This window comes from Girardinichthys multiradiatus, chromosome 4, assembly GCF_021462225.1.
Source record: "Girardinichthys multiradiatus isolate DD_20200921_A chromosome 4, DD_fGirMul_XY1, whole genome shotgun sequence".
In the NCBI taxonomy this organism is placed as follows: Eukaryota; Metazoa; Chordata; class Actinopteri; order Cyprinodontiformes; family Goodeidae; genus Girardinichthys; species Girardinichthys multiradiatus.
In genome coordinates this window covers 15,718,847-15,732,368 of record NC_061797.1, presented here as the reverse complement: position 1 = coordinate 15,732,368, position 13,522 = coordinate 15,718,847, and the positions used below count along the sequence as shown (strand labels likewise).

Below are 13,522 nucleotides of genomic sequence, written 5' to 3'. Positions count from 1 at the left end.
GAGACCGCCTCTTTTAGTTAGAGAATATGGCAGCATGTCTTAGGTTGGCAATGCTGAATCTGAATGAATCACAACAAATGCAACAAAGTCCTTGGGACAAATGAAACCAAAGCAGAAACATGATTAAAGTGTCATGACTGGCAAAAAATAGCATAAGAACAACTAAACCACATCAGCTTTATGTTGCATGGTGGTGGAGGAGTCTTGATTTGGGATTTTGTTGGCAGGCACAGGACCTTAAGGTTCCTTGAAATTCAGTTATAAACAGATAAAGAAATCCAAAACATAACAGCACCAATGAAGCTTTTAATGGTCATTACTGATTTCCAACAGACTACAACACACAGAAACTCATTTGGGTAAAATTATTTTTGATTCCACAATTACATTTAAAAACAATTTCACCGTAAAAGAAAAAAAAGGCCACAGGTTCTTTGATAAATGTATACATTTTGAATCCCCTGGAAAAAGAAAGAATTACCAAAATTTACCCAACCTTTATATGATTTTCACTAAACTCAAAATAAAAAAGGTTATATTATGTGTTTACAAATATAAAAATTCTATCAGTTTTCAGTTTTGATGAATTTTTTAAACAGGAAAATGTCAGATTTTTCACAGTTTGAACTAATAATCATGTGTCAGGAAAAAATCTGGGCCAATTAAGGAAAAAAAGTTTGATCACTGATCAATTCATTCTTACACGACAAACTGAAACGGTGTAGCAGGAAAGTAAGACCTCTGCATAGAGGAATATCTATATGAGCTGATCCACTGTTGGAAAGAAGAGTGGGCCAAAACTTCTCAGCAATATAGGGAACTGGTAAAATCATACAAAAAAGAACTATGACTTAAATCTTTCTTCTTCCAATGACAATCCATGCTCCTAACTTAGAGCAAGTGACATGCTGAAGTTTGGATGAAAACTTACTGAGAGTAGCAAAAAACCAGCAAACGATTAAATCATTTCCTTGTTTTACAGCTACAAACCCTTTGGCAAGATGAAATTGCTTCATGCAAAACGCTTCGAGCTTCCTCAACTGTTTTGCATGCGCAGCTCTTTTGAGGTTGTGTATCAGTCCATATATTGTGGAGGGGTGTGGCAAAACCTTCAACCCATGTCTCGATGCTGTCTGTTGTGAATTTGGAGTTTTTTTTTCCTTTTGTTAAAAAAGATTTACTATTTTCATCCTTAGTCTCAGATGGAGGGACGTTTTCTTCTCTTGTACCTAATTGATTACTTTCTTCCTTCTAGCAACATGACGTTTTTTGTTCATGCTTTAACAATAGCACAATACACGACTGAGCTAATTCCATACTACTGACATTTAGAGCTAATTTTCTCAAAAATCGACATCTTCGTGTATGACAGAAAACCCATGCGCCTTCTGGAGAAATAAAAATATATGTAATTGACTTTGAAACGGTTGGTGTGACTGGATGTAATTGACTATGTATATATGTGTATAACTTGGATGGGCTTTTTTTAAAGGTGTCTTGAGATGATATTCTTTGTTAAGTGGCGCTGTATAAATAATATTCTCCCATTTTCTTTTTTTCTACTTACTAGATGAATGTTTTATGACTACATCAGGTCTTAAAGGCTTATTTAGTTTATTTCTTTGCTAATTTTTCACTTATGATATTTTGATTAGATAATACAAACATTTGCAAATACGTTCTCTAAATAAAATTATTGGCAAATCTGCCTGTGAAGCTGTTTTGCAGCCAAACAGGTGTTCAGTTGGCTCTTTTAACATCCTGTTTGTAAATTTTTTGTTGTTTTTTTTTTTTATCTCTCTTTTAAAACTTAATTTATTGGCAATTTCCCTTTTGCTGAAAAAATTTTCCTTAAAATTTTTTGAAGGGTTTGATTGTTACACATTGATGGATCATTGGTAGTATTTATGAAGCATTAAAAAACGTAATATTTTTACATTGTTTGTACCTATTGATTCTGAGGTCCATGTACATTTTGGCTGGATATTTGACCATTCTTTCTATCAGAAATGGTAGAACTGAATTCAATTGCCAGGTTTTCAAGGCATGGACCTGGATGTTAAGCATAGTTCACAAATTTGGGATTTGGGAAGGCTATTTCAGAAGCTTAATGCTTGCCTGCTTTATCCGTTCCAAAGCCATTGTCTGTTAGGGGTCACCAGTTTTAAATTGCAATGAATTAAAACTAAAAAAGGAGAAAGGTTTTAATGTCAGACAAGCCAAAGACGGAGCTATTTGGTCTCAATGGCAATAGGTATATTTAAAGCAGTCAAGGTAAGGCTTTTAAACTTAAGAGCACTGTACCCACTGTCAAGCATAGTGGTGATAGCATCATGTTGAGGTTATTATTGATACTGGTGCATTTCACAAGGTGTATAAAACAGTAAAGAAGGAAAATTACATCCAAATTTTCAAATTTGCCTCAAATAGATATAAATGGTCAAACTTTGGATACAAATTGGTCTTCCAACAAGACACTAATCCAAATCACACATCCAGACTGGAATTGGAATGGATACAACATTAGGTTTCTGAAATTGTCTTTACAAAGCCCCAACATTACCCTAATGGAAAATTAGCTTAAGCTATGCTTAAAGAAAAAGCTGGGTTCATGCCAGGACACGAAAACTGATCACTGTTCAAAATCAATTTTAAAAATGGCAGTTTTTACTTACTTAAATCACAGCTACACTATGAAAGCAGGGGTTGGTTAGACAAAGATGTCAATTTGGTTACAACACATTTCTATATCTTACCCTATCTTACACTGTGTTCTGTGCTCCAAAAGTTACACAAAAAGGAGCCACATCTTGAATTCTAAATTAAGATTATCAAAAGCACTCACATGTCCCTTGTTATACAGTTCAGTTTTGACTGATGTTGAAGCACAGTGTTGTTTTTTTGCCGACTAAATCAAGACAATCCATTTTTTTTCAGTTCTGTGCCGTTTAGACTGGACTTTATAAAGACTGTATTTGGTGTTCCAGCTTCTCTTTCAGGAAACCAACCCAGGAGTGCGATATGAGTACACAGTCAGGCAAAACTTTTCAGAGGATGACGACAATCCCAGGCCTGTTTACTTCTGGAAATACGGATCATGGACTGAGTGCAGCATTACTTGTGGAAGAGGTAAGAGATAGGTTTAGCCTCAGAGAAGTTGAAAGGTAGATAAAGAAGACAGGAGGAGATAACACAGACAGTTTTTTCTAATTTCCAGGTTTTTTTTTTTTCATATGTGACACCTTCACAACAATTAAATAAAAGAGACTTAGACCATATTTGAAATGTTTCCTGAGTTAATTTTTTGTATGGGTCGATCTTACTCATGTATTCCGTGTTTATGGCAACTTCAATTCTAGCCATACTAGAGACATGTGCACTGCGGGTGAGAGTTGTGTGTAAAAATGAAAATCTAAAGGCTGGTTTTGATCTGCTTGCTACAACATGTCAGGCAGAAATTCACATAGATTACTGCTAATACTGCTTTTATACTGACTAGAAACCACAGAAGAAAATGTGTCCTGGTGACCCTTCAGCTTCAAAGCAATTTGCTCTCTGATGCTCTGATCAAGGGCTGGAAATTCATTCTATAAAATGTGTCCTCTCATCTGATGTGTTACTGATGGTGGTGCGGAGCGCAGTCTAATTTACTCCTGTAGTATCTACCTGTACTGTTCGTATATGCCACTTGTTGGAAATTTATCAGGTGACTCATCTGACCACATCAGTTTCTGCACTTGGACCAAACCTAATGGCTTTGGCACCGCGTACCACTTGAACACTGATCCGTCTTTGTAGTGAGGCGACAATGCAATGCAAGTGCTCTGCTGTTGCATCCTGCGTAAAGCTTGTTTCTTTCTGTTCTTTTCTTTTTATTACATTAATGCACAAGTCTTGCGTCATCAAACATGCGTCACAAGCTGTATTATTTTACTCTGTTTACTGCTGAATTTCACCTAAATAGAGAGAAACGTGTCCGTTTTGGCCTTTGCAGTGGCTCTGTTTTTGCACGTTTTGCATAATTATTGGAAGCTAGTGGCATAATTCTGCTGTAAAATGGAGACGTGAAGAAACATTGTTTGTGCTGTCAAGCAAATAAGTCTTCTCACCAAGTGCCTTTGGCTGTTTGGAGGTTTAGTTTGATCCTCTCAGGGGTGCAGTGACTTTGCAGTAATGCCTTCAGATCTGTTGAAAACTTTCTTGAAGTCTTTAAAACATTTTTTACTTCAATTCCATGCATTTTCTGACCAGTCCTATACATTCAGTGTCACATTCTTAAATTTTATTTATTTAAATGTAAATATAAATACGTGTTTATGACAGCGCTTTGAGTGCCTTGTTGCTGAAAAGTGCTATATGATTAAACTTGACTTGACTTAACCCAGTTCTAATTCTGACTATTGTTTCATCATCTCATAATGTAATATCCTCTGCAAGAAAGGTGAAAGGGAGCACACAAGGAATGATTGTCTGGCATAACTTGGAATTCTTTGAGATGTTTCTAACTTTGTTTTTCTCTTATTTATTTAAAGCTTGCACAGTAGTGTGATTCCTGCATGATATTTAAGTTTTTTTTTGTTTTTTTTACTATGTTTATAATGTTAAGTTTCTAGATTTGAGAGGCTAAAACAAATACACTCATGATGGAAATCTAGAGACCAAAAAAACTATATTCACATTTCACACTGCTTGATCATAACCATGTTGCAAATGGGCAGTCTGTTAAAGACATATAAACTAATACAGGCTGTTCATTAGATGATGAAAAGTTTAACAACAAGAAAAGTGTCTTAAGGTTTTAATTAGGTACTTTTTTGTAGTCAAGTAGTCCAGTAGCTCTTATTGATCACTTAAGAAAAAAATAGACATGCCTGGTGCAAGTGATTCCAGTATGCTAGTGAAAACGTGGTGAAGATGGCTTCACAAAAAGCATCTACTATCTGGAACTGTGATTCTTTTCTAACCTACTTTACCATCTATCCCCAAATGTTGGAAATGGAAACTTTTTCAAAAGAGATGTTTTTGAAATTGAAGACGTCCATGGACAGATTGGCATTGGAAACTGCAGTCCCACCAGATTGATGCGGACCCTCTGTCAAAAGAAATGCCAGCTGCAAATACTCCATGTAGTCAGCCAACGCTTGACCCTCTTGCACAAAAAGCTACCAGATCATTATAAAACTTTCTACACCATGCTATGGTAAATAGTAAAGGCCCTGCACTTGTATAGCGCTTTATTTATTCTGAGGACACCAAAGCACTTTACACTACAATCAGTCATCCACCGATTCACACACACATTCACTCACTGACAGTGGTAGACTACATTGTAGCACACAGCTATCCTGGGGCAGACTGACAGAAGTGAGGCTGCCATACAATCAACACCACCGAGCCCTCTGACCACCATCAGTGGTGGAGGTTGGGGGAAGTATTTTGCACAGACAGAGCAGGGGTTCAAACCAGCAAATAACCAGTTACAGGACAAACTCCTATCACCTGAGCCACAGTCATCCATGTAGGAAATCCTCAGGGGGATCATCTTATCACGACAGTTATCTCTGAGGCCATTATATATTATTATTTTTTTCATCAGCGAATTACACTCTGGTACACCTTTCAACATCTGAGGTAAAACTTTTGTGACTTGGGAGAAGACTGAGGACTGTTTATCTTCCTCAAGCACTCTCCTTTGGATACTAAACTGCACTCCGTGTCAATACGGGCCTAAATTTGAGTCGAGGAAAGGCCTGTGTCCTCCCAGGTAAAAGTAGGGCGCATTTTTTGGGGTCTTCCCCTTGACTGTTTTTTGCCTTATAACCCTCAAGCTTGTTTAAGTAATTTAAAATTATGGTCTTACTGCAACAAACAACAAGGGCACATTGCAATACATTATGCATGTGCAGCTCGGCAATCCTCCCTTGTCCAAATTCAAAGCGCCTTTTTGCCTTTGTTTTCGGGGATCAAGGCAGTGTGAATACTTTGCTGGGTCTTAAGATTTTGTTTAGCAGTTGGTGCATTTCAATCCTGTCACAACTGCAAACTAATTCATACAAACAATCTCTACTAGAACTTACAGAATCAACATGTCATGTCTAAAGCTTATTTCTTCTATTTGTGAAACAGACCTATCAGCATCTTGTTGTTGTTCTGGCACCACACTAAATGAGTTATAGATATAGAAAACTTAGATAATAAATTATTTTTCAGCTGCTAGTTCAGATTGTGACAACAAAAGAAAAGTTATTTTAAAAAAGTAATGTTTTTAACTGAAAAGGTGAATTAGATTCAAGTGGAATGGTTACTAGATGTCAACTAATGAGTTTTTGACAACAATTGTTTCAGGCCTTTTGGTTGTGGAATACATGTATATTTTTAGTTTTACATACAGTATTATTTGATGATAGACCTAACATTACTTTTACATGTTTTATTGATATACACGACATCATATTTCTTCAATATATCTATCCAATTAAAAGAGTCACACCATTTTGGTTATTTAACACTCGTGTAAAATCCAGGCAAATCATTTTGAAAAAAAATATTCTAAGGAAAAAATATTTATAAATGTGATTGTAATTGCAGCAGCTCCCAGAATACTTTTCTGCTTGTGTTTGAGTTTCTTGTCTGTTTCTTTTACATTCCTGTTTAGTTGCTGCTGTTGATGTTAGATTAGATTAATGATTCATTCTTGTGTTCAGATTACTTTCTCGGATTCCTCTGTGTTACGTGACTGATTACCTATTTCTTGTTTTCCTATACATTTAGAGTTCTGTTAGATTCCCTCCAGTATTCCTCCAGGTCCCTGCTCTTCTTTGTTAATTAGTCTCACTCCTTTAGTTGCCTGTCACCTGCTGCTCCACATTTCTCCTAATTAGCCCCCCTTGTTCAATGCTCCATTCTTCACCCTGCCTATGTATTTGTTCCTTCTAGTTTTCCGTGCTCATTACTAGTTCCTCCTGTTTACTACCTGAACAATGATCCTAACCCTTCCTGCATTCTAAATCCTGCACCAGCCTGTAAACCTGCCAGTTATTATTATTGAAGACCTTGTCTACAAATTGGTCTGACAAGTGTTTTATGACAATAGTAGTTACATCTAAGTTTTACAGTTTTGTTTTGTACCTGCTCAGCATGCTTTAAAATGTTTGGTGTGCAGCAGGCACTAACTACTCATGTGCACAATCCATTGTGCAGATTCTTATTTGTTATTAACCAGACCTTGCCATAGCAGGACGTGTCTCCAATATATCAAGTGTTTAGTTTTAAACACGATTCAAAGCAGGGCTTGTTTAGAAAGCAGCATTTTCACAAAACATAGGCTTTCTACACTAAGCAGTCAGCTTTGCCTCTGTTTGTTTTTCTGTTTTGTACCCTGGTGCACAAGGTTCTTTTTTTATTTTTTGATTAAATAACTTGGCTCGTCAGCCTCTTGATTAATAACAGCTGATAAAAAGTTGGTTTATAGTAGATTTTACTTGCATAATCTTCAAGAGTCCTGTCAATATCCTGTTAGTATTGGGCTTTAAAATGACAATTTAATAGTCTAGAAAAATATTCTCATCTAATTTATCATCTAACATATTTGGGTGTACAAACAAGGCTATGTGTGTTTGCGTGTGTGTGTTTGTGTTGAAAGGGTGTGTGTGAGTGCGGGTTTGTCACCTGGAAGTGTAAATTTGTAAGTGCGGTGAAAACAGTAGAAAGCCTGCAATCCTCAGCACCTAAGAGCAAGAAAAGGCAGGCAGACCCTGCTCCGGAATGCAGCAGCACTCCCAGGCAGCCAGACATAAAACATCACCCCAGGTCAGCCATACACCCAGCAAAGAAGTAGGCAGCCCCCAGGTCAAAGGGGCACAGAGCAAGACACAGGGCACCGAGCCCTCAACCCAGCCACACCACCACCCTCAGCCGAACAGGCGAAACCCTGCAACTGGTTCCCCCGGCAGCCCAGGACCTGCACCAACTCCTAGCAGAAAGACTACCTGGCACCAAGCAGGAGAGACTCCCCCAGAACCCCATAACACTTTGGGCAGGCACCAGCTTACTGTAGCAGTCAGAACCTAGAGAGACAAATGAAGGAGGGCCACATTGTATTTCACCCTGGGGGCCTGTCCCCGAGAGATTGAGAGCGAGGGACACCAACCAGAACCCAGCAAAGCCCCTATGGCCCTCAACCAGCCCAACACACCTCTGGGAGCCCTAGGCCACCAGACGGAGACCCACCTCTCTGGGATGTGGCCAAAGCACCCACACAGAGAACACCCCATCAAGGCAGTCAGACCCCTGCTGGACCCTCCATGGTACCGTCAGAGACCCCCAGGCCCCTCCGAGCTGGCACAGCCCAGCATTGCATGGCGCTCCACCCATGTCCACAATGTACCAAGGCACCAGCATGAATCCCCCCTTGACGGCCAACTGGCCCCCTCCTTTTCCACCAGCACCCACAACAACAGCCCAGCGCCGACCGTGGCCAGGCCTCAACCACCGCGGCCTCGGGCCCAACCACCAAGCTAGGGACGCTGAGGAGGCATCCCACACCTGGCGCACAGACAGACACGCCATCAGGAGCTACAGCCGCCTGGGGACCCGGCCCCCGGACGAGCCCACACCAGCCACGAATGGAAGCAGGGCCAGACAAGAGTGTACAGCAGCCCACAGTACAGCTTCGCCTTAATGCCAGCAGACGCAGTACCCCCACCCCACCACCAACACCTTCATGCCAGATCAGCCGCCACCTCAGGGCAACATCCAAATTGACAGTCCACCTAGGAACGGTATTGCCCTGGCTCCAGCATCCCTATACCCCCCAACCCCCGATGCCGATACCCCCTACATCATTAGGTGATATATTCAATTATAGGAGACCAAACCAATTCAGGTTTGTATTCTATTGTTTTTTTTTTTTACAAGCAGGCATTCTCTCTTTAGAAACAAATTAAAATGCATAAATATTTAAACTCCTTTTTCCTCAGGTTCTTAAGTATTGTTTTTTGCAATGCTTAAAAGGGTGAGGTATCTGTTTGTTTCCAAATCTACTTTTCTGATGTTCCTAAGAAGGCAAAGTGAGGAGCAGACTGGAATTGTATACTCTAGGCATGTTGATAGGTCTTCACATACTTTTAGCTAGAAGCCATAGACAGCCAGACAGAGCCAGAGAGCATGTAGATTGTCATCAGGTAAATCTCCCATGCAGTTTGGACATGTGTTGGCAAGTGAGAAACCAATTCAAAGCATTCTTTGTCCTGTGTAGTCTGTTCTATAAGTAATTTTGTATTGTAACAGATGAAGGTTGGCCTTTTGAGTAATTCTAAAAGTGTTTATGTAAATTTTACTCCATGATCTGTACGGTAGATAAATAAGCATCCCATTTACTGATGGGAAGTGAGATTTTTAAATTGACCTGTGAAAGTCTACGTTTTGGAGAGTAGCTTTGGGTTTGAAGAAGCTAATTATTTCTAGAGGACGTTCTGTGTTAATTTGTTTAATCTTAAATTTAGACTGGATAATAGATTGAAGTTGGTGATATAAGATTTGTTTTTTAATCAATGCCATATGATCGTTATAGCATATCCTTAGTGTATTCAGCTCAGATTTGGATACGTGGATTTCCTGAAGTAAGACAATGTCTGCTTTAAGTTTTTCTAGGTGATCTATGATTTTATGCTTTTTAATATTATTTCCAATTCCACTGACATTCCAAGTGGCAAATTTTATTGGGTTCATATCATTAACTATGAGGTCCTGTAAGAGTCTTCTTGTGTGGGTTTGTGTGTCTGTGTGATAATGAAAGAAAACAGAAATGGGGGCCTGGAGAGACGCACACATCAAAATCACAATAAGTTGCGTGTTCACATCAGCATTGCCACATGTTCCTGGCTGTACTTAAGCAATTCCTTGTGCAGAACTTTAGCAGTCTGGTATGGAGGTTGACAAGCTGATAAGCGATAGAGTCTAAAATATCTGTGAAGCTGTTATTTGGTAAGGTGGATGTACTGGTGGAGCATTCAGACCTCATACGCTTAGATGTAGGAGTAGTTGCTGCCAGATTCTGAGGTTTCCCCATCACGACTCTAAAAAAATATTTGTCACTTTACTTCTGCAAACATCAACAGTTTTCTCAACCAGGTTGTCAATGGTGTGAAAAAGAATAAAATGGTTAATCACTTAGATTCACTTGATATTTGGCTAGTTTTATTGGCTTGTTTTCCCTTAACTAGAGAGTTGCTTGTTTGTCAGTGCGCCGCCATATTGTATATTTATGCGCCAATCTCACAAGAACTCACCACATCCTATCTAGTCAAATCTAACTGAGCCAGCCCTCACTAAGGCAACAAGCTTTATGGACCATAAGGGAATCCTTGATTTTTACTTTGATCCATTCATGCCATTTGCTCCTAAAATAAGTATTTATACCATGTCCCCCTCACCACCTTGGGGGGGTCCTCTTTAATCCAGAAATAGATATGAAGTTGCCTTTGAATAGAAACAGCTCATAACCATATTTTAGATAATTATATCCTATCTTGGCTGCAACCATAAGAATTTTTTGTCGGACCTGAATAGCATCTTTAATTAAACCATAACTCTAATTATGTGCAGTTATGTAATCAGTTTCATAGTAGCAATTTCCTATAATGCTTCTCATAGTGTTCTCTCACATTCAACGTCTCTTAAAAATTTTATGAAATTTGCACTATATTACTATATGTATAAATTAAATTAATTGAATTCATGTGTGCACTTATTAAGTTATTTGGAGTAATTACAATTAATTCATTTCCTGTGTGTTGTTGATACTGTGAACAGTTTCTATTTTTGTAATTATTGTTGAAATATATTTTAGAGCGACACAACCTAGAAGTATTGAAATTATTAATAAATTATAGTTGAGGTTTCTAGTGTTTTTCAAACCAAAAGAAACTTTTAAAACATCTTTGGAAAACAAACAGGCCTTTGAAGTCATGCCTTTCTGAAAGGAAGAAAGTGTGTATTATATGGATGGATGATAGCATGCCACTGAAGAGTAAGGGTTAACAGTAACCTTGGTAGAATTTTGAACTAGACGTATTTTTTGAAAGAATCATGCTGACTCCTGTCTTGTGCTCATCACATAGGCCTATTCTATTAAACATGTTCCAAAGCCTAAATAGAGCTGCTAAAAGGACCAGTTCTTAACTGGATCTGAAAAGAACCTGTTTTGTATTCCACAACCTGAAGACTGATCAGAGCCATATAGTTTATTTCACCATAAACACCTCATCCATTAAATTTTTTATCCTCCCACTATTTTATTCAGCATTTTTTGAGGAGGATCGTAGTCAATGAAGACAGTTTAACTACACAAATCATATAATGTATCTCTGTAGCCTTCTCAAACAGATGTCCTGCCATCACCATCTTAATATATTTGTACTGTTTTAAACAATAAGTGGTGTGAATGCTTCTTTATCCCCATCTCTTATCTCTTATCCAGCAGCACAGGAAAATTGGAATTAAGCACAGTTTTTACAGCTTGATTTATTAGCAGCCCCAGGGAATATCGAATGAGAGATAGCTGTGTTGTGCATCTTTGTTCTGTGGTTGATAGAATACTTATCTAGAGGCTGTGACATCTGTATTTCCCTTTAAATGAACAGAGCTGTAGGAAAGCGGTTAAAAAAAGTTGCTCACCACTTTCATCCAAGATGGATCTCCACATTCACAGCATGTCCATGACTGAAGTAAAAGGTTAGTTGTGATAAATTAAATTATAGTTAGCTGGTGCATATATTTCTATCACCGCCATCTTTACCTCGTTGTTGTTTGGGACACATGCCTTACCCATGCTCCACCTACTTAGTGGTGGCAGTCGTTATCCGCTTTCACACAAAGGCTACGTGTCAACACGAGGATTAATCCACCTAAATCACTGGATTTATTTTTATCAATGCAAGCACGTGCAAACCAATGCATCTAGATTTAATTCCCTAAATTCCATATCTGAGACCAAGCAAGCCCTAGCACCAGTTTAGCAGTGGAAACAACCCCTAGAGAAACATTGCTGTCAGAACAGCTGTGAAAATTGCAATGTCTATCTGAAGGCAGCCAGGTATTTTTGTCACAAGCAGTCATTTGCCACTGTCGGGAATTATAGACTGAATGGGCTCACAACAGAGCACTTTCAAATCCTTTTCACATGGTACTGGTGTGTTAGCTTTCAAAGTTATTGTTTTCAACATTTTCCCTGGACTTCCTAGTTCTTAATCAATAAATATCCATATGAATGTTCACTTTATGGACTCAAAATAGGGCTGGACGCAAAGCTGTCACTGTTTTTGTCTGGGGTTTGCATTCTGATATGTATTTATGACTGAGTTCAGCATTCCAAACATAAGCTCATTAGTCTGTACCAACGTCTGTCTGTTATTTGAGGTCTTCCACTTGCTTTTTTCATTCACGCTTTTGTTTATACATGTTTGGGTTTTTAGTCATGGAGATGTATATAACTATTGTAAGCTACAAGTGTGAACATGGCTGAAAAAAGAAAAAGTTCTATAAACAAGATCTGATTGTCTTGTTTCAGTTTTCCCTGTTGTGGTGAAGTTTGCCGATCTTATTTTCCATTTCTCAATCAATAAAAACTAAATGAGAAAAAGGGCACCTTTTTATAGGCTATCACTACATGGTGTTTAAGGGAGATTCAGGTTTTCTCCTCAACAGCCTCCTCATAACAGATAAAAGGTTTGTGTTGATGGAAATTATTCATGTTTTATGTGTAGGCAGCCTATAATTAGTGGGTAACCAAATGGCAAAATGACAAAGATTTTTTTAACTTTACTGCTGCAGAGTTGTTTGTGAAATTGGTGCATTGGTAGCACAGTGAAGAGCTTGCAGAAATATCCTTGCTTCAGTCTCCTGATGTGCTCACACCAAAGTAAGTACCAGAACATTTGCTTTAAAGCTAATTTTAATAACCATATTTGCTATTACTTTCATACACAGGGAGGAACGTGCTTTTCTTTCTTAGTGCTGGGCAAAAATTGAATGTACCATTTACCCACATGCAAAATGACTAACACTGGGCAAGAATACTGAAGATCATTTATTTGTGAATATACATTTAGCCTAGAACTCTTTCCAATGCTTTTCTTTTCTTTTTTTCTTTTTTTTTTTTTCTATCTGGCTGTCAATTTACCCTAATTTTGTTGACCTTTTAAAAGATTGTTTGTGATGGTGTATGAAAATGCGCTATAAGGCAAGCACTGTGGCCTTAAGCATTATCAAGGCAGGGTGTTGTTGGTTGTTTCCTGCTTTGGCAGGCTTAAATGTTCCTTCAAGAGGGTGAGAGGAAATGTGGAGAGGGTTAGAGATAAACCTGTCAGAGCTTGAGGAGAGGTGTCCTTAGATGTACTGCTGCGTGACATACAGTTTAAAACTTCCAAGTGGCACTTTAAAGTGTGCTAGTTACTGAAATGTGTTTCTTGCCAAGTAGCCATATTTTGGTATTTTTTTATTTTGTTCCTCAGCAAAGCGGCGT

At 38.4% G+C, this 13,522-nt stretch overlaps 1 protein-coding gene across 1 annotated transcript in view; it reads left to right on the top strand.

The window, feature by feature from the left end:
• LOC124867043 (A disintegrin and metalloproteinase with thrombospondin motifs 7) overlaps positions 1-13,522 on the top strand; it is a 198,307-nt gene that overhangs the window by 101,482 nt on the left and 83,303 nt on the right. Inside the window, exon 16 of the mRNA XM_047363243.1 lies at positions 2,988-3,129. Coding sequence (XP_047219199.1) covers positions 2,988-3,129 — 142 coding nt within the window. The remainder of the gene's footprint in view (positions 1-2,987; positions 3,130-13,522) is intronic.